The sequence below is a fragment of the Sus scrofa genome, chromosome 6 (genome assembly GCF_000003025.6).
Source record: "Sus scrofa isolate TJ Tabasco breed Duroc chromosome 6, Sscrofa11.1, whole genome shotgun sequence".
Taxonomy (NCBI): Eukaryota; Metazoa; Chordata; class Mammalia; order Artiodactyla; family Suidae; genus Sus; species Sus scrofa.
This window is the reverse complement of record NC_010448.4, coordinates 60,501,833-60,527,109: the sequence shown is the minus strand read 5'-3', so window position 1 is coordinate 60,527,109 and position 25,277 is coordinate 60,501,833. Positions and strand designations below refer to the sequence as shown.

Below are 25,277 nucleotides of genomic sequence, written 5' to 3'. Positions count from 1 at the left end.
CGAATGGGAGCTGTAACCGCCTGCCTACACCACAGCCACAGCAACTCAAGATCCGAGCCGCATCTGTGACCTACACCACAGCTCCCAACAATGCTGGATCCTTAACCCACAGAGGGAGGCCAGGAATCTAACCCACAACCTCATGGTTCCGAGTGGGATTCGTTTCTGCTGTGCCACAACAGGAACTCCATCCACCCTCGTTCTGCACATGTCATCCATCCTTTGCATCCCATAGTGACAAGTCATCCTGAATTTCCTTTTTGGAGCAGAGGGGACTTGGAGCTGAGGGCCGACTCATTGGCTAGTTGTCTTGAAATGTGTTTTCTGGTGGCGTTTGAAAGTGCCCAGCTGGCGGAAGGCGCCGTGACACTCGGGACACACGTAGGGCTTGAGCCCAGAGTGGGTGCGTCGGTGGACGTTGAGGTTCCCCCGGTGGCTGAAGGCCATGTCACATTGCTCACAAGGGAAAGGCCTCTCCTTGGTGTGGGTCCTCTTGTGAGCTCGCAGCGTGGAATCGTGGGTGAAGTCCCTGCTGCAGGTGTCACAGCGGTATGGCTTCTCGCCCGTGTGGATTCGCTGGTGGACTCGCAGGTCCGAGGGCTGCATGAACGCTTTGGCACAAAGACTGCATTGGAAGGGCCTCTCTCCCGTGTGTGTCCTCTTGTGAAGAGTAAACTGAGACCTATAATGAAACCTCTTGTTGCATTCTCGACACTGATAGTCTGTCCCTCCCGGGGCTTCTTTGCCCTTGGCATGACTGGTTGTTTTCACCCTGCCTGCTGAACAAGCAGAAGAGGTCTGAGGTTGTCCTGAGCATCTGCCTGTGTCCAAAGACGGGGCTCCTTCTTGAAGCCCTTCTTGGGAAGTGAGACTGCTGGCCCGTCTGCGTTTGGAACGTGTCAGACGCCTCACCGATTCTCCTCTGTTTCCACCCGCAGTTGGCTCTTCTGTCTCTGGAACAGAAGAGGTGCAAGGCAGGTCAGCATCCCCATGCGTAACACTGGCACCTTCTTCAGGGTTCTTCCCACCCTCTGTCCACCCAGCAGCTGCTGAAAGGAGGGATCCGGCACACCCCATGGGCCAAGGGACATTTTCCGTGACACCAGTCTCACGGGGGTCAAACACTGAGGTTGGCTGGGAACTTCCCATCCACCCGCCAAGCTGAGAGTCTGCGGAGTGGACAATCTAGGAAGGCAAGGATGCAGAAGTTTGGCATTGGAGAAACCCCATCCCTCCCAAGGAATGGTCATGCTGGGTCCCCAGCCCCTTGCTGCCATCAAAGGCGAGTCACTGCCTCCTTGAATTCCAGCTGTCCAGACTCACCAGGACCCTTCCGAAGCTCTGGCTCTTGAGACTGAGTGGGGGTTCTTGTGTCTTCTTTGTCTTCCACCAGGTCTTGCTCCATGTTCTCCTTGGGTGTCCGACCCTCCCGTACACGTGGGTCAGGAATGGTCGCTGGCAGGAAACCTTTCTTATCCTGGCGAGGGGTAAGCGAGCAGAGTCAATAACCATCTATGATATCCCATGGAAAGCTGCGTCTGCTCTTTCCCCATCCCGCTCATCTCCCAATTCTGAGACTTTTCCTAGTACCACTTTGGGGGCTGTGGTCTAATTTCTTATGGGCCACTCCATCACTCCAATCCATAAGCATCTCCTGATCCCCAAGTGTGTCCTTCCTCCAGCCCAACCACCTCTTTCAATCAAGTGTGCACATCACAGTTGGTACCCTGAATTCTCTACCCACACACCTCAACAAGTCATCCCAACTTCTCCCTGTCCATGATTCAGGAGCAAAGGACACCTTGTCTAGGTCTCCCAAACTCAGCGCTTATGGGTACCTTGCCTGGGTTTGTCTTTGTGATGGGGATGCCTTTCCTGAGCATAGTCGGACCATGTGCAGCATCCCCCGGGTCTACACACAAGAAGTCAATAACACCTCCCACCACCACCAATCCCCTTAGGTCAAATCAACTCTCTCCAGACACCCACCAACATCTTCTAGGAGGTCCAATGTGCCCAGTCCCTTAACTCAGGGTGGGTAATATTCCAAATACGAAGTGCTCCTGAGAAAAGGGTCCATGGGAAATTGGTTGTCACTGCATTTACCCATGGCAAATGGGCATCACTGTCTTGAGATTTGTTTCTCCTCACACATAAATCTATGTGCTTCCCCAGAGGCGGAATAAAGACAGCTGAGTCTTCATTCTTACACTGGTTCAACAATGTCTATGGAGCAGAAGCATCCAAGGGAATTCCTGGTCCCTGGGATCCAATGCCGTCCTTTGCCAAATCCCCCAATTACATGAGTACCCACTCCCACCCATTCCTTTTTTTTTTACCTCTTCCCCACCCCCTCTCCAGTGATCAAGGCATCACACACTCACCTGGCCCCTTGACAGATCCTTGACTCTTGGCAGATTCTGCAGCTCTTGCCCCTCCTGATGGCCATGCCCTGCATGTATCTTCCTCACAGTGGATTGAGGCTTCTCAGGTACGTTTCTCTCATCGTCCATGTCACTGACCTCAACTTCCAATATCTCAGATTCTAGGACTGGCACAAGAAAGTCCTGTCCACGAATGCACACTACCGTCTGTGGGGGGAAAACCAGATGAAATCAGTCTCCTGGAAATCCTGGAATATAGTACTCAAGGCATCCGATATGCATACGTCCTTATACGCACACTTTTTGGGAATGACATGCTTACCAAGCCATGTCCCTCAGAGTTTGGATGGCCAAAAGGGTCTCCCTATGCTGTCCTATGCAAATTCTCTCCCTTTTGGGAACCAACCACTGGCTTAGAGCAAACCTCTCAGGTCCCATCTTTTCAACCCCCGACCTTGTAGCACCGTGTCCCAGCTCTGCTCTTCCCCAAAAATGTCACTAGGCTCCTACTCACCCACTTTTTGGGTTTCTGCTGATTTATCAGCATGTCCTCCAGCTCTTGGCAACTCTCCACACCACTTTCCTTGACCAAGACCTGGCACTCCAGAGGCATGCAGATCATGAACTGCTCCAGCACCAGCCTGTCCATGATCTGCTCCTTGGTGTGGAGATCTGGCCTCAGCCACAGATGGCAGAGCTCACGGAGTCTCCTCAGATCCTGGACGGGGTCGGATTCCTTTGAGCTGATAAATGTTCTGAATTGAATGTGCCAGGTTTCAGGGTTGCCATCGGGCTTTTCCATAAATGTGACATGCGGTGGGTGCACAGACACGGGTGACCTTGATCCAGGGCCGTCTTTGGGTTCTCCAAGACCCAAGAAAACTGTCTGCTTCTCAGCCATATTGAAGAATTTGCCAACAGGACTCAGCAAAACTTCTACAAGTAGGTGAGAGGTCCACCTCTGTGAAAAAGACCTTCTCTGCTTTCCCTCAATTATTATGTGTTCAGAAGTCCTGAGGAAGGGAGCTGGGGAAGAGATTTTTTTTTAAGTTAAAAGAAAGGAATGAAACTGATGAGTTTCATTTTATTCCACCTTTCCATTTCCCATGGGTATCTCATCCCAATATTGGCCTCCATTCCTTCACTGGTCAATATTTCATACATCAGACATTTGTCCCTTCTCTTATTCTCCCAGAGAAAAACTAACTGGTCCAAAATATCCCTGGGGCGTTCCCCTCAGGGAATGAATCCGACTAGGAACCATGAGGTTGCAGGTTCGATTCCTGGCCTCACTCAGTGGGTTAAGGATCCGGCGTTGCTGTGAGCTGTGGTGTAGGTTGCAGACTCGGATCTCAAGTTGCTGTGGCTCTGGTGTAGGTCGACGGCTATAGCTCCGATTGGACCCCTAGCCTGGGAACCTCCGTGTGCCATGGGTATGGTCCCCGAAAAGGCAAAAAGACCCCAAAAAATTATATATATATACATATATCTCCCTGGGATCGGGGTCCAGAAACCCTTGTTTCAAAAACGAACCACAGCACACCATGGATTGTGGAAAAATCCTACTCATCTCACAGAAGGGTTCAACCCTCATCCATAGTGAAGAGGCGGTTTAAGGATCATCCCCTGTTTTCCCAAGTTCTCCGCGCTCATGCCAGGTGAAAAGAAAGCCAAACATTTCTGAAACCCAGCTCCCTCCTCCTCAGGCCATCCTGCCCAGGCACTTGCCTCCTTCGGCCCTCTTGCCAGTCAGTCTCTCACAGTCGGGAGTGGATCTCAAACTGCGACCAGAGGCAAGCCTCCCCTTATATAGGGCCGGGAAATTCTGGGCGGGGCCCATACTGTAATCCAATCAGCACGGTGATTGGGTAAAACTTCCGGAATAAACCATTTTAGATAAAAGGGGGTGGACTTGCTCTACTGAATTTAAACATAACTTGGTGGTTGGCATGCTTTTAGCAAAAACAGGTTGGTTTTGTTGGTGGAGTAAGTTTTTTTCTCATGTGCCAGGACGCATTGAGGGGGACAAGGAAAAGAAATCTGGAAGCCATAACCAACGTGGTTTACCTAATCTTTATTTTCTTTTGTAAATAAGTCTGAAAAGGCTTTTTTTTCCACAATCTACTGCTGAGGAGTTCCCAAGGTAGTTCAGCAGAAACGAATCTGACTAGCATCCATGAGGATGCAGGTTTGATCCTTGGCCCCGCTCAGGGGATTAAGGATGCGGCATTGCCATCAGCTGTGGTGTAGGTCCCAGACATGGATGGGATCTGATGTTGCTCTGGCTGGGGTGTCGGCCAGCAGCTACAGCTCCAATTGGACCCCTAGCCTGGGAACCTCCATATGCCATGGGTGCGACCCTAAAAAGAGAAAAAAAATTCGCTGCTGAGGTAAGGTGTGAGAGCAACGAATTTCTGAGTAGACATTTGGAAAACCAGAGTTTGTACACCAGCAGAGGGAGAAAAATTAAGTCCTCTAAATTTAGGAAGTCTTTCTTGTTCTTAATATCCAAGGAAGCAATATCTCAAGGAGTATAGAGGGAACATATCTCAACAGAATAAAGACTATATTTGATGAAACCACACCTGTCATCCATGCCATGTACAAAAACCAGAGGAGGAAAAACACAGGACCCTCTTCCACAGAAATGCGCTTGTTTGTTTGACATTCAAACTTCCCTGGACAGCCTGTATTCCATTTGACCTCCCCCTGCCCCTTCATCTGCATTTACAATGAAATCATGCCTGACAGGAAGACCCTCCTCCCCAGCAACTTCAGATTTGTGATGAAGAATTGAATGCCCTTGAGACATCATATTTTAATTGGAAAAACAACCACACAAAAGCACAAACTTTTTTTTTTTTTTAGAAGGCAAAAAAGAAGCAGAAAACAAAAGCAAATAGGGAAGATAAGTCACCACTCAGAGATCCAGCCCATTCATGCGGCTGGAACCCCCACTGGGTCCCAACATCCTCCCATGTTCTGCACGTGTCATCCATCCTTTGCATCCCATACGTGACAGGTCATCCTGAATTTCCTTCTGGAGCAGAAGGGACTTGGAGCTGAGGGCGGACTCATTGGCCCGTCATCCTGAAATGTGTTTTCTGGTGGCGTTTGCAAGTGCCCAGTGCCATGATACTCAGACGCATGAGGGTTTGAGCCCAGAGTGGGTGCGTCCATGAACGTTGAGGTGTCTGCTGTGGCTGAGGGCTTTGCTGCATTGCTCACAATGGAAAGCCTTCTCCTTGGTGTGGAGCTCGCAGAGTGGACTCTCTGGAGAAGTTCTTGGTGCAGATATCACAACAGTGTGGCTTCTCACGCATGTGGATTTGCTCAAGGACTCCAGGTCCGAAGGCTGCATGAACCCCTTGGCACAGATATTGCATGTTTTTAAGCGTGAAAGAGCATTCGTGCTCTTATCTAGGTCCAGAAACAGGGCACAGAGCTTTGAAAAGCACTGTGTCAAGAAAAGAGGCAAGAACACGTGTAATAGAATGTTTCCAGAAAATACCAAGGCACCAAACGTCGTTTTGATATTGCCTTCCTCTTCCCGTCCGTGGCACCCCGTGTCCTGTGTGAGGAGGCTACTTGGTCCAGCTGACTTTGGGAAGGTCGAAGTACTCTGTGAGTGTATCCAGGTGTCTGTTGAAGTCCTCAACTCTCTGCCTGTGGGTTCGGGATGCTTTCTTCGGGATCCTTTCCCCCTGCCGCTCCTCCTGCATCTTCTCGAAGGCCACCTGGGCCGGGGTCCCCACGTCCAGGCCTGGTGGCTTCTCCTCCTTGTCCCTTCGAATGGTTCCCATCCCTTCCGGGAGTTTGGCCTTGTCTTTGGCCTTCTTTTTCTTCTTTCGTCTGACCGCCCTGAGCTCAGGGCCGCCTTTCAGCTTCGGGGGCCCCTGTTGGACGTGCTCGTGGGCCTCCATGGTGCCCGTCTCTAGATTCGGATCCTAAATGGACAAACTGGAGATCCGTGGTCTCATCGGTTAATTGGGACCAGAGTGGTTTGTTCTTTACTGGACATTCAAGAGGGTCGCTATTCCTGAAGGTCCTTAATCGATTTGCCCTCTCCTTCCCCCAACGAACAATAATCTCTCTGGTTAAAAATGTCTGTAGGGGGAGTTCCCCTCGTGGCTCAGTGGTTAGCGACCCCAACTAGCATCCTTGAGGATGCAGGTTCGATCCCTGGCCTCGCTCCATGGGTTAAGGATCCTGCATTGCCATGAGCTATGGGGTAAGTCACCAATGCAGCTCAGATCCTGCATTGCTGTGGCTGTCGTGTAGGTTGGCAGCTACAACTCCAATTGGCCCCCTAGCCTGGGAACCTCCATATGCCACGGGTACAGCCCTAAAAGACAAAAAGACCAAAAAAAAAAAAAAAATGAGGAGCTCCAGCTGTGGCGCAACGGGATCGGCAGTGTCTTGGGAGTGCTGGCATGCGAGTTCAATCCCTGGCCCAGCAGAGGGTGTTAAGAATCCCATGTTGCCACAGCTGCAGCTTAGGTCACGACGGAGGCCCGGCTTGGATCTGATCCCTGGTCCAGAAACTCCACATGCCTTGGAGCAACCAAAAATGAAAAAAGAATGTCCCTAGGACCACACTTCGGAAGTGCTTCTTTCAAAAATGAACCACGTCATGGAGTCCCTGGAAACATATTTCTCATCTCACAGACCAGCTCAACAATCAACCACACTGTTGAGTATGGAGCTGGGAGAGATCTGTTGCTTTCACACGTCGCCCGAGCTACTGCAAGGTGAATAGAAAGCCAAGCACTCCTTTTTTTTTTTTTTTTTTTTGTCTTTTTGCCTTTTCTAGGGCCGCTCCCATGGCATATGGAGGTTCCCAGGCTAGGGGTCTCATTGGAGCTGTAGCCACCGGCCTTCGCCAGAACCACAGCAACGCGGGATCCGAGCCGTGTCTGCGAACTACACCACAGCTCACGGCAACGCCGGATCCTTATCCCACTGAACAAGGCCAGGGAGGGAACCCGCAACCTCATGGTTCCTAGTCGGATTCCTTAACCACTGCGCCACGACGGGAATTCTGAAAGCCGAGCATTCCAAACCTCTCCTCCATCTCTCCTGACTGCTAGCCTTCTCCTTAGACATTCCCTCACTTCACTTACATTTTTCAAGCCCTTTTGCCTTCAGCTTCCTGGCATCTGGGACCGGCTCGTAAACGTTGTCCAGAGCTGAAATATCTCTACGTATACAGAGCTGGGGGAAATGCCAGCAGGCCCTGCTGGTTACCCAATCAGCACGGTGATTGGTTTAATGTCCTGGGAGGAACCATTTTAGATCATCTGAGTGGATTCGAATTCCTATGGCAATTCCACCAGGAGAAACTTTTTTTTTTTTTTTTTTTTTTTTTAATTCAAGAGGGCTCCATATTGGGAGTTCCCATGATGGTGCAGCAGAAATGAATCCGACTAGGAACCATGAGGTGGAGGGTTCGATCCCTGGGCTCGCTCCGTGGCTTAAGGATCCGGTGTTGCCGTGAGTTGAGGTGGAGGTCTTAGATGCGGCTCCAATCTGGTGTTGATGTGGCTGTGGTGTAGGCTGGCGGCTACAGCTCTGATTGGACCGCTAGCCTGGGAACCTCGATATGCCGCAGGTGCAGCCCTAAGAAGACAAAAGACAAAAAACATAAAGAGGCTTCATATTGGTTTGTGGTAGGCTTCCTTTATTCTATTTTCTATCTTTTAGACTTTTATGGATTGCATTTTTTGACAGCAAGATTGGTTGTCCTGGTTTAGTGCAAAACTGCTTATTTGCCTGGAGAGCTCAACAGTCAAAGACTAGAGATCTGAGAATGTCATCCATCTGGCGTCACCTACTCTTTTTCTTATCTCCCATGTAAATGTTCTGGATGGGGTCAGATTCCTCCAAGCCGCTAAATGTTCTGAAGCATATGTGACACTCTGCGGGGGGGTGGGGTGGGGGGGTTCAGAGTCTAGCTTTTCTATACCTGTGCCTTGGCATGGCTCAGACACTGGTGGCACTCATCCAAGGCTGTCTTTTACTCATTCCGAGACTTCAAAAAATGTCTCTCGTATAGCCCTATTGGTGGAAGAATTTTCCTTAAGGACTCTGAGTAAACACTTCTAGAAACCAGTGTCTATTTAACTCACACCTATTGGAAGAGAGGCAGACTGCATTTCCTCAGCAATAGATTCCCTTTTCTGAAGGCCAGGGTTGGGGGCATGGACAGTGAACAGAATCGGTGTCATTTTATTCCACCCTTTCATCTCCTCCAGATTCCCTCCTTCCACTATTGGACACCATTCCCGAACTGGTCCAATATTTCACATGGAACAGACATTCACCTGGTTCATGAATCTTCTGACGCCTACCTTTACAGGAAAGAGAAGCTGAGGTGTCTGGTGGCTCCGCAGATTTTGGTTTCTAAATGTACAAAAGTGGGAGTGAGGTTTTGATCTGTTATCTGGGGCCATATTTTTCTCTACGGTGTATTCAAGAGGTTCACCATGTGTGAGACGCCTCAAGTTGATTGTAATGTAATATCTGTTTTCGTATCATTCAATCAGGACAAGCTACAAGGCAGGACTGTGTGAGTCATGATTGGGAAAAAAAAAAAGAAAATGATTTCCAAATTGCGAATTCTCTGTAGTATATATAGTGTGTGAGGTTGGACATATTAGCCAAAGACTAATATGTTTCCTTGCTGACACCAGGATATTTATTAGTTCTGGAGAAGGGATGCACAAAAGAATCCAAAGAGAATGAAGCTCCTGGACAGATATGTTCGTATGCTGGTGAAACGCACAACCTACGACAAAGCATTTTCCCTTTCAGAAGGTGTGCATTTTTTGTGCCACTCAGTCCGTTCCCATTTTTACACCGGGATCAACGTCCAGTCCCCAGCCTTTTTCATCACCCCCGGAAGGAACTCGGTACCAAGAAAGGCCATGGCCATTCCCTGCCCCCCCACCCTTGGCAACCCATTAATCTAGTTCCTATCTCTACCGATTATGTTTACGCCATCTAATGTGAGAAAATGGATTTCCATCCAACGGTTTTATTTTTAATTCTAGGAAGCCAGATTTTAAAGGAGAAGAAATGTCGTGAGGTCTTGAATTTAGCTGCCAGAGGCAAGACCCCTTTAGGACACTTTCCTGATATCCATTTCTTCACAAGGACAATGGCCATCCAGAGACAGAGCCCAGCTTTCCTTCCTGCTGCTACAGGCTATGGAATCAACTTGCAGCTCTAGAGAGAAGAGACAGAATTGGGCTAATCGTGACAACACAGGTGGTACATTATCGTTAATTTCCTTCCTCAGGCCCAGGGGACTCCCACTTGATGGAAGAATTACTGGAGACCATGTTTTTTTGGTTGTTTGTTTGTTTGGCTTTTTAGGGCTGCACCCTCAGCATATGAAATTTGGAATTTTGAAGGCTCAGGGCCGAATCGGAGCTGTCACTGCCGGTCTAGGCCACAGCCACAGCAACGAGAGGTCAGAGCCGCATTGGTGACCTACACCACAGCTCAACACTGGATCCTTGACCCACTGAGGCATGCCAGGGATCAAACCCTCGTCCTCACAGATACTAGTCACGTTCCTTATCATTGAGCCGCAATGGGAACTCCTAGGGGTCGCTTTAAATGTGTTTTCTGGTGGCGTTTGAAAGTGCCCAGCTGGCGGAAGGCGCCGTGACACTCGGGACACACGTAGGGCTTGAGCCCAGAGTGGGTGCGTCGGTGGACGTTGAGGTTCCCCCGGTGGCTGAAGGCCATGTCACATTGCTCACAAGGGAAAGGCCTCTCCTTGGTGTGGGTCCTCTTGTGAGCTCGCAGCGTGGAATCGTGGGTGAAGTCCCTGCTGCAGGTGTCACAGCGGTATGGCTTCTCGCCCGTGTGGATTCGCTGGTGGACTCGCAGGTCCGAGGGCTGCATGAACGCTTTGGCACAAAGACTGCATTGGAAGGGCCTCTCTCCCGTGTGTGTCCTCTTGTGAAGAGTAAACTGAGACCTATAATGAAACCTCTTGTTGCATTCTCGACACTGATAGTCTGTCCCTCCCGGGGCTTCTTTGCCCTTGGCATGACTGGTTGTTTTCACCCTGCCTGCTGAACAAGCAGAAGAGGTCTGAGGTTGTCCTGAGCATCTGCCTGTGTCCAAAGACGGGGCTCCTTCTTGAAGCCCTTCTTGGGAAGTGAGACTGCTGGCCCGTCTGCGTTTGGAACGTGTCAGACGCCTCACCGATTCTCCTCTGTTTCCACCCGCAGTTGGCTCTTCTGTCTCTGGAACAGAAGAGGTGCAAGGCAGGTCAGCATCCCCATGCGTAACACTGGCACCTTCTTCAGGGTTCTTCCCACCCTCTGTCCACCCAGCAGCTGCTGAAAGGAGGGATCCGGCACACCCCATGGGCCAAGGGACATTTTCCGTGACACCAGTCTCACGGGGGTCAAACACTGAGGTTGGCTGGGAACTTCCCATCCACCCGCCAAGCTGAGAGTCTGCGGAGTGGACAATCTAGGAAGGCAAGGATGCAGAAGTTTGGCATTGGAGAAACCCCATCCCTCCCAAGGAATGGTCATGCTGGGTCCCCAGCCCCTTGCTGCCATCAAAGGCGAGTCACTGCCTCCTTGAATTCCAGCTGTCCAGACTCACCAGGACCCTTCCGAAGCTCTGGCTCTTGAGACTGAGTGGGGGTTCTTGTGTCTTCTTTGTCTTCCACCAGGTCTTGCTCCATGTTCTCCTTGGGTGTCCGACCCTCCCGTACACGTGGGTCAGGAATGGTCGCTGGCAGGAAACCTTTCTTATCCTGGCGAGGGGTAAGCGAGCAGAGTCAATAACCATCTATGATATCCCATGGAAAGCTGCGTCTGCTCTTTCCCCATCCCGCTCATCTCCCAATTCTGAGACTTTTCCTAGTACCACTTTGGGGGCTGTGGTCTAATTTCTTATGGGCCACTCCATCACTCCAATCCATAAGCATCTCCTGATCCCCAAGTGTGTCCTTCCTCCAGCCCAACCACCTCTTTCAATCAAGTGTGCACATCACAGTTGGTACCCTGAATTCTCTACCCACACACCTCAACAAGTCATCCCAACTTCTCCCTGTCCATGATTCAGGAGCAAAGGACACCTTGTCTAGGTCTCCCAAACTCAGCGCTTATGGGTACCTTGCCTGGGTTTGTCTTTGTGATGGGGATGCCTTTCCTGAGCATAGTCGGACCATGTGCAGCATCCCCCGGGTCTACACACAAGAAGTCAATAACACCTCCCACCACCACCAATCCCCTTAGGTCAAATCAACTCTCTCCAGACACCCACCAACATCTTCTAGGAGGTCCAATGTGCCCAGTCCCTTAACTCAGGGTGGGTAATATTCCAAATACGAAGTGCTCCTGAGAAAAGGGTCCATGGGAAATTGGTTGTCACTGCATTTACCCATGGCAAATGGGCATCACTGTCTTGAGATTTGTTTCTCCTCACACATAAATCTATGCGCTTCCCCAGAGGCGGAATAAAGACAGCTGAGTCTTCATTCTTACACTGGTTCAACAATGTCTATGGAGCAGAAGCATCCAAGGGAATTCCTGGTCCCTGGGATCCAATGCCGTCCTTTGCCAAATCCCCCAATTACATGAGTACCCACTCCCACCCATTCCTTTTTTTTTTACCTCTTCCCCACCCCCTCTCCAGTGATCAAGGCATCACACACTCACCTGGCCCCTTGACAGATCCTTGACTCTTGGCAGATTCTGCAGCTCTTGCCCCTCCTGATGGCCATGCCCTGCATGTATCTTCCTCACAGTGGATTGAGGCTTCTCAGGTACGTTTCTCTCATCGTCCATGTCACTGACCTCAACTTCCAATATCTCAGATTCTAGGACTGGCACAAGAAAGTCCTGTCCACGAATGCACACTACCGTCTGTGGGGGGAAAACCAGATGAAATCAGTCTCCTGGAAATCCTGGAATATAGTACTCAAGGCATCCGATATGCATACGTCCTTATACGCACACTTTTTGGGAATGACATGCTTACCAAGCCATGTCCCTCAGAGTTTGGATGGCCAAAAGGGTCTCCCTATGCTGTCCTATGCAAATTCTCTCCCTTTTGGGAACCAACCACTGGCTTAGAGCAAACCTCTCAGGTCCCATCTTTTCAACCCCCGACCTTGTAGCACCGTGTCCCAGCTCTCCTCTTCCCCAAAAATGTCACTAGGCTCCTACTCACCCACTTTTTGGGTTTCTGCTGATTTATCAGCATGTCCTCCAGCTCTTGGCAACTCTCCACACCACTTTCCTTGACCAAGACCTGGCACTCCAGAGGCATGCAGATCATGAACTGCTCCAGCACCAGCCTGTCCATGATCTGCTCCTTGGTGTGGAGATCTGGCCTCAGCCACAGATGGCAGAGCTCACGGAGTCTCCTCAGATCCTGGACGGGGTCGGATTCCTTTGAGCTGATAAATGTTCTGAATTGAATGTGCCAGGTTTCAGGGTTGCCATCGGGCTTTTCCATAAATGTGACATGCGGTGGGTGCACAGACACGGGTGACCTTGATCCAGGGCCGTCTTTGGGTTCTCCAAGACCCAAGAAAACTGTCTGCTTCTCAGCCATATTGAAGAATTTGCCAACAGGACTCAGCAAAACTTCTACAAGTAGGTGAGAGGTCCACCTCTGTGAAAAAGACCTTCTCTGCTTTCCCTCAATTATTATGTGTTCAGAAGTCCTGAGGAAGGGAGCTGGGGAAGAGATTTTTTTTTAAGTTAAAAGAAAGGAATGAAACTGATGAGTTTCATTTTATTCCACCTTTCCATTTCCCATGGGTATCTCATCCCAATATTGGCCTCCATTCCTTCACTGGTCAATATTTCATACATCAGACATTTGTCCCTTCTCTTATTCTCCCAGAGAAAAACTAACTGGTCCAAAATATCCCTGGGGCGTTCCCCTCAGGGAATGAATCCGACTAGGAACCATGAGGTTGCAGGTTCGATTCCTGGCCTCACTCAGTGGGTTAAGGATCCGGCGTTGCTGTGAGCTGTGGTGTAGGTTGCAGACTCGGATCTCAAGTTGCTGTGGCTCTGGTGTAGGTCGACGGCTATAGCTCCGATTGGACCCCTAGCCTGGGAACCTCCGTGTGCCATGGGTATGGTCCCCGAAAAGGCAAAAAGACCCCAAAAAATTATATATATATACATATATCTCCCTGGGATCGGGGTTCAGAAACCCTTGTTTCAAAAACGAACCACAGCACACCATGGATTGTGGAAAAATCCTACTCATCTCACAGAAGGGTTCAACCCTCATCCATAGTGAAGAGGCGGTTTAAGGATCATCCCCTGTTTTCCCAAGTTCTCCGCGCTCATGCCAGGTGAAAAGAAAGCCAAACATTTCTGAAACCCAGCTCCCTCCTCCTCAGGCCATCCTGCCCAGGCACTTGCCTCCTTCGGCCCTCTTGCCAGTCAGTCTCTCACAGTCGGGAGTGGATCTCAAACTGCGACCAGAGGCAAGCCTCCCCTTATATAGGGCCGGGAAATTCTGGGCGGGGCCCATACTGTAATCCAATCAGCACGGTGATTGGGTAAAACTTCCGGAATAAACCATTTTAGATAAAAGGGGGTGGACTTGCTCTACTGAATTTAAACATAACTTGGTGGTTGGCATGCTTTTAGCAAAAACAGGTTGGTTTTGTTGGTGGAGTAAGTTTTTTTCTCATGTGCCAGGACGCATTGAGGGGGACAAGGAAAAGAAATCTGGAAGCCATAACCAACGTGGTTTACCTAATCTTTATTTTCTTTTGTAAATAAGTCTGAAAAGGCTTTTTTTTCCACAATCTACTGCTGAGGAGTTCCCAAGGTAGTTCAGCAGAAACGAATCTGACTAGCATCCATGAGGATGCAGGTTTGATCCTTGGCCCCGCTCAGGGGATTAAGGATGCGGCATTGCCATCAGCTGTGGTGTAGGTCCCAGACATGGATGGGATCTGATGTTGCTCTGGCTGGGGTGTCGGCCAGCAGCTACAGCTCCAATTGGACCCCTAGCCTGGGAACCTCCATATGCCATGGGTGCGACCCTAAAAAGAGAAAAAAAATTCGCTGCTGAGGTAAGGTGTGAGAGCAACGAATTTCTGAGTAGACATTTGGAAAACCAGAGTTTGTACACCAGCAGAGGGAGAAAAATTAAGTCCTCTAAATTTAGGAAGTCTTTCTTGTTCTTAATATCCAAGGAAGCAATATCTCAAGGAGTATAGAGGGAACATATCTCAACAGAATAAAGACTATATTTGATGAAACCACACCTGTCATCCATGCCATGTACAAAAACCAGAGGAGGAAAAACACAGGACCCTCTTCCACAGAAATGCGCTTGTTTGTTTGACATTCAAACTTCCCTGGACAGCCTGTATTCCATTTGACCTCCCCCTGCCCCTTCATCTGCATTTACAATGAAATCATGCCTAACAGGAAGACCCTCCTCCCCAGCAACTTCAGATTTGTGATGAAGAATTGAATGCCCTTGAGACATCATATTTTAATTGGAAAAACAACCACACAAAAGCACAAACTTTTTTTTTTTTTTTAGAAGGCAAAAAAGAAGCAGAAAACAAAAGCAAATAGGGAAGATAAGTCACCACTCAGAGATCCAGCCCATTCATGCGGCTGGAACCCCCACTGGGTCCCAACATCCTCCCATGTTCTGCACGTGTCATCCATCCTTTGCATCCCATACGTGACAGGTCATCCTGAATTTCCTTCTGGAGCAGAAGGGACTTGGAGCTGAGGGCGGACTCATTGGCCCGTCATCCTGAAATGTGTTTTCTGGTGGCGTTTGCAAGTGCCCAGTGCCATGATACTCAGACGCATGAGGGTTTGAGCCCAGAGTGGGTGCGTCCATGAACGTTGAGGTGTCTGCTGTGGCTGAGGGCTTTGCTGCATTGCTCACAATGGAAAGCCTTCTCCTTGGTGTGGAGCTCGCAGAGTGGACTCTCTGGAGAAGTTCTTGGTGCAGATATCACAACAGTGTGGCTTCTCACGCATGTGGATTTGCTCAAGGACTCCAGGTCCGAAGGCTGCATGAACCCCTTGGCACAGATATTGCATGTTTTTAAGCGTGAAAGAGCATTCGTGCTCTTATCTAGGTCCAGAAACAGGGCACAGAGCTTTGAAAAGCACTGTGTCAAGAAAAGAGGCAAGAACACGTGTAATAGAATGTTTCCAGAAAATACCAAGGCACCAAACGTCGTTTTGATATTGCCTTCCTCTTCCCGTCCGTGGCACCCCGTGTCCTGTGTGAGGAGGCTACTTGGTCCAGCTGACTTTGGGAAGGTCGAAGTACTCTGTGAGTGTATCCAGGTGTCTGTTGAAGTCCTCAACTCTCTGCCTGTGGGTTCGGGATGCTTTCTTCGGGATCCTTTCCCCCTGCCGCTCCTCCTGCATCTTCTCGAAGGCCACCTGGGCCGGGGTCCCCACGTCCAGGCCTGGTGGCTTCTCCTCCTTGTCCCTTCGAATGGTTCCCATCCCTTCCGGGAGTTTGGCCTTGTCTTTGGCCTTCTTTTTCTTCTTTCGTCTGATCGCCCTGAGCTCAGGGCCGCCTTTCAGCTTCGGGGGCCCCTGTTGGACGTGCTCGTGGGCCTCCATGGTGCCCGTCTCTAGATTCGGATCCTAAATGGACAAACTGGAGATCCGTGGTCTCATCGGTTAATTGGGACCAGAGTGGTTTGTTCTTTACTGGACATTCAAGAGGGTCGCTATTCCTGAAGGTCCTTAATCGATTTGCCCTCTCCTTCCCCCCAACGAACAATAATCTCTCTGGTTAAAAATGTCTGTAGGGGGAGTTCCCCTCGTGGCTCAGTGGTTAGCGACCCCAACTAGCATCCTTGAGGATGCAGGTTCGATCCCTGGCCTCGCTCCATGGGTTAAGGATCCTGCATTGCCATGAGCTATGGGGTAAGTCACCAATGCAGCTCAGATCCTGCATTGCTGTGGCTGTCGTGTAGGTTGGCAGCTACAACTCCAATTGGCCCCCTAGCCTGGGAACCTCCATATGCCACGGGTACAGCCCTAAAAGACAAAAAGACCAAAAAAAAAAAAAAAATGAGGAGCTCCAGCTGTGGCGCAACGGGATCGGCAGTGTCTTGGGAGTGCTGGCATGCGAGTTCAATCCCTGGCCCAGCAGAGGGTGTTAAGAATCCCATGTTGCCACAGCTGCAGCTTAGGTCACGACGGAGGCCCGGCTTGGATCTGATCCCTGGTCCAGAAACTCCACATGCCTTGGAGCAACCAAAAATGAAAAAAGAATGTCCCTAGGACCACACTTCGGAAGTGCTTCTTTCAAAAATGAACCACGTCATGGAGTCCCTGGAAACATATTTCTCATCTCACAGACCAGCTCAACAATCAACCACACTGTTGAGTATGGAGCTGGGAGAGATCTGTTGCTTTCACACGTCGCCCGAGCTACTGCAAGGTGAATAGAAAGCCAAGCACTCCTTTTTTTTTTTTTTTTTTGTCTTTTTGCCTTTTCTAGGGCCGCTCCCATGGCATATGGAGGTTCCCAGGCTAGGGGTCTCATTGGAGCTGTAGCCACCGGCCTTCGCCAGAACCACAGCAACGCGGGATCCGAGCCGTGTCTGCGAACTACACCACAGCTCACGGCAACGCCGGATCCTTATCCCACTGAACAAGGCCAGGGAGGGAACCCGCAACCTCATGGTTCCTAGTCGGATTCCTTAACCACTGCGCCACGACGGGAATTCTGAAAGCCGAGCATTCCAAACCTCTCCTCCATCTCTCCTGACTGCTAGCCTTCTCCTTAGACATTCCCTCACTTCACTTACATTTTTCAAGCCCTTTTGCCTTCAGCTTCCTGGCATCTGGGACCGGCTCGTAAACGTTGTCCAGAGCTGAAATATCTCTACGTATACAGAGCTGGGGGAAATGCCAGCAGGCCCTGCTGGTTACCCAATCAGCACGGTGATTGGTTTAATGTCCTGGGAGGAACCATTTTAGATCATCTGAGTGGATTCGAATTCCTATGGCAATTCCACCAGGAGAAACTTTTTTTTTTTTTTTTTTTTTTTTAATTCAAGAGGGCTCCATATTGGGAGTTCCCATGATGGTGCAGCAGAAATGAATCCGACTAGGAACCATGAGGTGGAGGGTTCGATCCCTGGGCTCGCTCCGTGGCTTAAGGATCCGGTGTTGCCGTGAGTTGAGGTGGAGGTCTTAGATGCGGCTCCAATCTGGTGTTGATGTGGCTGTGGTGTAGGCTGGCGGCTACAGCTCTGATTGGACCGCTAGCCTGGGAACCTCGATATGCCGCAGGTGCAGCCCTAAGAAGACAAAAGACAAAAAACATAAAGAGGCTTCATATTGGTTTGTGGTAGGCTTCCTTTATTCTATTTTCTATCTTTTAGACTTTTATGGATTGCATTTTTTGACAGCAAGATTGGTTGTCCTGGTTTAGTGCAAAACTGCTTATTTGCCTGGAGAGCTCAACAGTCAAAGACTAGAGATCTGAGAATGTCATCCATCTGGCGTCACCTACTCTTTTTCTTATCTCCCATGTAAATGTTCTGGATGGGGTCAGATTCCTCCAAGCCGCTAAATGTTCTGAAGCATATGTGACACTCTGCGGGGGGGTGGGGTGGGGGGGGTTCAGAGTCTAGCTTTTCTATACCTGTGCCTTGGCATGGCTCAGACACTGGTGGCACTCATCCAAGGCTGTCTTTTACTCATTCCGAGACTTCAAAAAATGTCTCTCGTATAGCCCTATTGGTGGAAGAATTTTCCTTAAGGACTCTGAGTAAACACTTCTAGAAACCAGTGTCTATTTAACTCACACCTATTGGAAGAGAGGCAGACTGCATTTCCTCAGCAATAGATTCCCTTTTCTGAAGGCCAGGGTTGGGGGCATGGACAGTGAACAGAATCGGTGTCATTTTATTCCACCCTTTCATCTCCTCCAGATTCCCTCCTTCCACTATTGGACACCATTCCCGAACTGGTCCAATATTTCACATGGAACAGACATTCACCTGGTTCATGAATCTTCTGACGCCTACCTTTACAGGAAAGAGAAGCTGAGGTGTCTGGTGGCTCCGCAGATTTTGGTTTCTAAATGTACAAAAGTGGGAGTGAGGTTTTGATCTGTTATCTGGGGCCATATTTTTCTCTACGGTGTATTCAAGAGGTTCACCATGTGTGAGACGCCTCAAGTTGATTGTAATGTAATATCTGTTTTCGTATCATTCAATCAGGACAAGCTACAAGGCAGGACTGTGTGAGTCATGATTGGGAAAAAAAAAAAGAAAATGATTTCCAAATTGCGAATTCTCTGTAGTATATATAGTGTGTGAGGTTGGACATATTAGCCAAAGACTAATATGTTTCCTTGCTGACACCAGGATATTTATTAGTTCTGGAGAAGGGATGCACAAAAGAATCCAAAGAGAATGAAGCTCCTGGACAGATATGTTCGTATGCTGGTGAAACGCACAACCTACGACAAAGCATTTTCCCTTTCAGAAGGTGTGCATTTTTTGTGCCACTCAGTCCGTTCCCATTTTTACACCGGGATCAACGTCCAGTCCCCAGCCTTTTTCATCACCCCCGGAAGGAACTCGGTACCAAGAAAGGCCATGGCCATTCCCTGCCCCCCCACCCTTGGCAACCCATTAATCTAGTTCCTATCTCTACCGATTATGTTTACGCCATCTAATGTGAGAAAATGGATTTCCATCCAACGGTTTTATTTTTAATTCTAGGAAGCCAGATTTTAAAGGAGAAGAAATGTCGTGAGGTCTTGAATTTAGCTGCCAGAGGCAAGACCCCTTTAGGACACTTTCCTGATATCCATTTCTTCACAAGGACAATGGCCATCCAGAGACAGAGCCCAGCTTTCCTTCCTGCTGCTACAGGCTATGGAATCAACTTGCAGCTCTAGAGAGAAGAGACAGAATTGGGCTAATCGTGACAACACAGGTGGTACATTATCGTTAATTTCCTTCCTCAGGCCCAGGGGACTCCCACTTGATGGAAGAATTACTGGAGACCATGTTTTTTTGGTTGTTTGTTTGTTTGGCTTTTTAGGGCTGCACCCTCAGCATATGAAATTTGGAATTTTGAAGGCTCAGGGCCGAATCGGAGCTGTCACTGCCGGTCTAGGCCACAGCCACAGCAACGAGAGGTCAGAGCCGCATTGGTGACCTACACCACAGCTCAACACTGGATCCTTGACCCACTGAGGCATGCCAGGGATCAAACCCTCGTCCTCACAGATACTAGTCATGTTCCTTATCATTGAGCCGCAATGGGAACTCCTAGGGGTCGCTTTAAATGTGTTTTCTGGTGGCGTTTGAAAGTGCCCAGCTGGCGGAAGGCGCCGTGACACTCGGGACACACGTAGGGCTTGAGCCCAGAGTGGGTGCGTCGGTGGACGTTGAGGTTCCCCCGGTGGCTGAAGGCCATGTCACATTGCTCACAAGGGAAAGGCCTCTCCTTGGTGTGGGTCCTCTTGTGAGCTCGCAGCGTGGAATCGTGGGTGAAGTCCCTGCTGCAGGTGTCACAGCGGTATGGCTTCTCGCCCGTGTGGATTCGCTGGTGGACTCGCAGGTCCGAGGGCTGCATGAACGCTTTGGCACAAAGACTGCATTGGAAGGGCCTCTCTCCCGTGTGTGTCCTCTTGTGAAGAGTAAACTGAGACCTATAATGAAACCTCTTGTTGCATTCTCGACACTGATAGTCTGTCCCTCCCGGGGCTTCTTTGCCCTTGGCATGACTGGTTGTTTTCACCCTGCCTGCTGAACAAGCAGAAGAGGTCTGAGGTTGTCCTGAGCATCTGCCTGTGTCCAAAGACGGGGCTCCTTCTTGAAGCCCTTCTTGGGAAGTGAGACTGCTGGCCCGTCTGCGTTTGGAACGTGTCAGACGCCTCACCGATTCTCCTCTGTTTCCACCCGCAGTTGGCTCTTCTGTCTCTGGAACAGAAGAGGTGCAAGGCAGGTCAGCATCCCCATGCGTAACACTGGCACCTTCTTCAGGGTTCTTCCCACCCTCTGTCCACCCAGCAGCTGCTGAAAGGAGGGATCCGGCACACCCCATGGGCCAAGGGACATTTTCCGTGACACCAGTCTCACGGGGGTCAAACACTGAGGTTGGCTGGGAACTTCCCATCCACCCGCCAAGCTGAGAGTCTGCGGAGTGGACAATCTAGGAAGGCAAGGATGCAGAAGTTTGGCATTGGAGAAACCCCATCCCTCCCAAGGAATGGTCATGCTGGGTCCCCAGCCCCTTGCTGCCATCAAAGGCGAGTCACTGCCTCCTTGAATTCCAGCTGTCCAGACTCACCAGGACCCTTCCGAAGCTCTGGCTCTTGAGACTGAGTGGGGGTTCTTGTGTCTTCTTTGTCTTCCACCAGGTCTTGCTCCATGTTCTCCTTGGGTGTCCGACCCTCCCGTACACGTGGGTCAGGAATGGTCGCTGGCAGGAAACCTTTCTTATCCTGGCGAGGGGTAAGCGAGCAGAGTCAATAACCATCTATGATATCCCATGGAAAGCTGCGTCTGCTCTTTCCCCATCCCGCTCATCTCCCAATTCTGAGACTTTTCCTAGTACCACTTTGGGGGCTGTGGTCTAATTTCTTATGGGCCACTCCATCACTCCAATCCATAAGCATCTCCTGATCCCCAAGTGTGTCCTTCCTCCAGCCCAACCACCTCTTTCAATCAAGCAAAGACCTCACAGTTTGCATTCTGAATTCTCAGGTCATCCCAACTTCTCCGTGCCCCTGACTCTGGAAGCAAAGGATGCTAGGTCCAGGTTTCCTGATTTCCGCACCTGTGGATATCTTGCCTTTGTGATGGGGATTGTCCCATGGATTGTAGGATGATGAGACGCATCCCTGTTCTCTACTCACTGGAAGTCAATAACTACCCCGTCCTCCTGCCCACTTAAGACACATCTACACTCTCCAGGCCCAGGTCTCAGCTGTGGCAAAGGTTTGATCCCTGGCCCAGGAACTTCTGCATTCTGAGGGTGTGGCCAAAAAAAAAAAAAGGTATTGACAATATTGCAAAATATGAAGTGCCTTTGAGGAAATAGCTCCATGAGGAAAGCAGCTGTCAGTATGTCCACCCCTGAAAAATGGACCGAGCACCACTCCACTGAGCCTGGATTTATTTCTCCCAAGCTTTCATGGTGGAGGGACAAAGACAGATGAGTCTTCATTCTCACCCTGGCTTGAAAATATCTAGGGATTCAGTGCATCCGTGAGTATTCCCCAGGTGAATGGGTCCATTTCTGTCCTTTGTCAGGTCTCCAATTACTCGAGCAGCCACACACACCACCTCCTCTTCTACCTTCTCCCCACCTCTCTCCAAAGTTCAGGGCATCACATACTCACCTGCCCTCTTGCCGGCTCCTGGACATCAGGGAAGTTCTGCAGCTCTTGGCTTTCCTGCTGGCCGTTCTCTGCATGTATTTCGCTCACAGAGGATAGAGGCTCCTTGCACAGGGCTCTCTCATCATCCATGTCCCTGGCCTCAGCTTCAACCGTGTCAACATCTGAGCCTCGCACAAGAAAGTCCTGTCCTCCTACATGGACTATGGTCTGTGAGGGGAAAAAGTCAAGTGATATCAGTGTCCTACCAGACCTGGAAGGCGGCACTCAAGGCATGTGAGGTTAATCCTTCCAGACAAGGACACCTCATGGGAAGGGCTCATTTAAAAGAGCAGCCTTAGGAGTTCCCGTCATGGTGCAGCAGAAATGAATCCAACTAGTATCCGTGAGAATGCCAATTTGATCCCTGGCCTCCCTCAGTGGTTGGGGGTTCGGTGTTTCAGTGAGCTGTGGTATAGGTCACATATGTAGCTCAGATCCTGCATTGCTGTGGCTGTGGCATAGGCTGGCAGCTCCAGCTCTGAATTGACCCCTAGCCTGGGAACTTCCAAATGTCGCAGGTTCGGCTGTAGAAAGCAAAATAAAATAAAATAAAATAAAACAAAAATAAAAGAGCAGCCTTCCCCAAGTGGGGATGGCTAAAAAGATCTCCCAGTAATGCCCCATGCAAACTCTCACCCTTTGAGAACCACTGGCTTAGATCCACCCTTTCAGGTCCTATCTTATTCAACCTCCTCCTGAAGCTTCCTGTCCCAGCTCTCCTCCCCGCCCCCCCCCCCCCGCCCCAAACAGTCACGAGGGTCCTACTCACGCAGTTCTTGGGTTTCTGCTGGTTTATCAGCATGTCCTCCAGCTCTTGGCAACTCTCCACACCACTTTCCTTGACCAAGACCTGGCACTCCAGAGGCATGCAGATCATGAACTGCTCCAGCACCAGCCTGTCCATGATCTGCTCCTTGGTGTGGAGATCTGGCCTCAGCCACAGATGGCAGAGCTCACGGAGTCTCCTCAGATCCTGGATGGGATTGGATTCCTTTGAGCTGATAAAAGTTCTGAAGCGAACATGCCAGGTTTCGGATTCACTGTCTGGCTTTTCTGCAAGTGTGCCTTGGCGTGGCACAGGACCTGGAGGCTTGGATTCAGGGCCCTGGAAAAGTGTCTGTTCCTCAGCCATACTGTTGGAAGAATTTGCCGATGGGCCTCTGGGCAAAAGCTTCTACAGGAGGTTGCGAATTGACACCGATTAGAAGAGATGTGGTCTGCTCTTCTCAGCAAGAGCTTCACTGTTCACAAGCCTGAGGGCAAAAAAGAATGAACTCGATGAGTTTTATTTGTATCCCACCCCTTTCTTTTCCCCTCCATCCCGCATGCCAATACTGAACACCATTCCCCCACTGGTTCAAGATTTCACAGCTCAGACGTTAACTCTCTTACTATTCGGGCAGCCACCTTACAAGAAAAGGATCTCCCCCTAGCTTCCAATTTGTAAATATACAAAAAGTGAGCATCAGCTTTCTCATCTGTAACTTAGGACCATTGATTCTTCATGTCAAATGGGATAACCCTGTGTGGAAGTCTACGACTGATTTTTACCAATAATATCAGTTTTTCTGTCATTTTGTCAAGATGAGCTATGAGGCAGAACTGTGTTCGTCATCATTCTACAGAAGAACACAGGAAAATAATGCAGAACCTGAGACTTCTGTGTAGCAGAGGAAGGTTGGAAATATTAAGCTGAGATTTCCCTCCGAAGCATGTCCGTGTTCATCCCAGGATATGCATTTGTTTCAGGAAAGGAAAGCCAGAAAAGAGTCCTACAAGAATTAGACTCCCACTTTTCTCCTAATGTATAAAGTACACAGTTCCATGCCACCGAGCCCCTTCCTGGTGTCAGACAACCGTCAACCTCATAGTCCGATAGCCTTTTCAATACCCTACAAGAAACCCTGTACCAACAGTCACTCCCCTGCTTCTGGCCGCACCCACCCTCCCCATCCCCACCCTCGGTAATCCGTTAATCCACTTGCTGCCTCTCTGGGTCACAGAGATTCAGTCTCATCCCAGAAAACCAGATTCAAAACCCAAAGCACTTGGATGTTTTCAGAAATGGAGATTTGCAAAGAACCGAGAAAAGAGCCCCTGAAATCCTGCAAATGAAGAGTGGTCTCCTGCTCCTGGAAATCTGGGAGAAGTCAGGGATTGGATGGGCCCATCACTTTTTAAAAATTTTCTAATCGCTTTTGCTTCTTTTTGCATCGAAGATATACATGGAACCACGGAAGCAAATCCCAGCAGGCTCACGTTATCCACCTCGGGGAGTACTGAGCACACCGTAGGCACCTCCAGGGGTACTGAGCATACAGTGGGTGAGAACCATGGCGTGCCAGGTACAGAAACCTGGGCTCTGATCCTGGAGGGATCAGACCCTGTCTTCAGCTTTATTTTACCCTCTGGATGGTCAAAGCCCAGGGAAGTCCCCCCGAATCCACATACTCTACAGAAGGATTGCAACAGACCCCCATCTGCCTAAAAACCCACTGTGGACAACCTTGTCTTATTTCAGACCATTTCAGATCAATGTCCTTTTCAAGCATGCTCTACCTGTCCTGCCAAAAGATCAAAAGGGTGCGGCTGAGAAACCCTGGTTTAAAAAAGAATGAACCACATCATGGAGGGTGGAAACATTCCTTTCATCTCACAGAAGAGTCCAGCAGTCAATCAGAGTTAATATGGGGTTCAAGGACGAGCCAGAAGGTCTCTGAGCTAAGGCATGGCGAGTAGAAAGCCAAACTTTCCAAATATGCCTCAATCTGTCTAATTTTCAATTGCCCTCAGTACACATTCTTGCCTATAACTTACCTCCTTAGGATCCTCTTGGCTTCAGCCTTCTGGAGTCTGGGAAGGCTTCTAAACTGTGCCCAGAGCTGAAATGTCTCAACTTATACAGAGTAGGGGTGGGGGGGATTAAAATCCCTTCTACCTATTACCTTGTCAGCAAAATAATTGGTTTAAGTTCCTAGAAGGAACCAATTTAGATTTAATCCAAGTAGATTAAATATCCCATAGAGGAGTTCCTGTCATGGCTCAGTGGTTAACAAAGCGAACTAGGAACCACGAGGTTGTGGTTGGATCCCTGGCCTTGCTCAGTGGGTTAAGGATCCAGCGTTGCCATGAGCTGTGGTGTAGGTTACAGACGTAGCTCGGATCCCACGTTGCTGTGGCTGTGGTGTAGGCCGATGGCTACAGCTCCGATTTGACCCCTAGCCTGGGAATCTCCATATGCCATGGGAGCAGCCCAAGAAATAGCAAGAAGACAAAAATAAATAAATAAATAAATAAATATCCCATAGAAACTGCACTGAGAGAGAAAAAAAATCTATTAACAATTTGCAGATAAGAAAGGAAAAGAAGAGGCATTCCTGTCGTGGCTCAGTGGTTAACGAATCCAACTAGGAACCATGAGGTTGCAGGTTCGATCCCTGGCCTTGCTCAGTGGGTTAAGGATCTGGCGTTGCTGTG

At 49.6% G+C, this 25,277-nt stretch overlaps 3 protein-coding genes and 2 pseudogenes across 3 annotated transcripts; all 5 read right to left on the bottom strand.

Annotated features, from left to right (window-relative positions):
- LOC106510590 (putative zinc finger and SCAN domain-containing protein 5C) lies at positions 220 to 3,370 on the bottom strand. Its single transcript, XM_021097577.1, has 3 exons — positions 2,899 to 3,370; positions 1,324 to 1,477; positions 220 to 953 (listed from the first exon to the last, which is right to left on the bottom strand). The coding sequence occupies exons 1-3, from the start codon at positions 3,283 to 3,285 to the stop codon at positions 295 to 297; spliced, it is 1,200 nt and encodes a 399-aa protein (XP_020953236.1). The 5' UTR covers positions 3,286 to 3,370; the 3' UTR covers positions 220 to 294.
- LOC100515318 lies at positions 5,559 to 6,307 on the bottom strand (annotated as a pseudogene).
- Positions 9,969 to 12,725, bottom strand: LOC110261378 (zinc finger and SCAN domain-containing protein 5B-like). The gene is made up of 3 exons (XM_021097576.1): positions 12,591 to 12,725; positions 11,016 to 11,169; positions 9,969 to 10,645 (listed from the first exon to the last, which is right to left on the bottom strand). Exons 1-3 carry the CDS (start codon positions 12,723 to 12,725, stop codon positions 9,969 to 9,971), a joined length of 966 nt encoding a protein of 321 aa, XP_020953235.1.
- On the bottom strand, positions 15,252 to 16,007 carry LOC110261072 (annotated as a pseudogene).
- On the bottom strand, positions 17,192 to 22,932 carry LOC100739613 (zinc finger and SCAN domain-containing protein 5B-like). Its single transcript, XM_005664900.1, has 5 exons — positions 22,570 to 22,932; positions 21,762 to 21,968; positions 20,708 to 20,861; positions 19,695 to 20,337; positions 17,192 to 17,276 (listed from the first exon to the last, which is right to left on the bottom strand). Exons 1-5 carry the CDS (start codon positions 22,930 to 22,932, stop codon positions 17,192 to 17,194), a joined length of 1,452 nt encoding a protein of 483 aa, XP_005664957.1.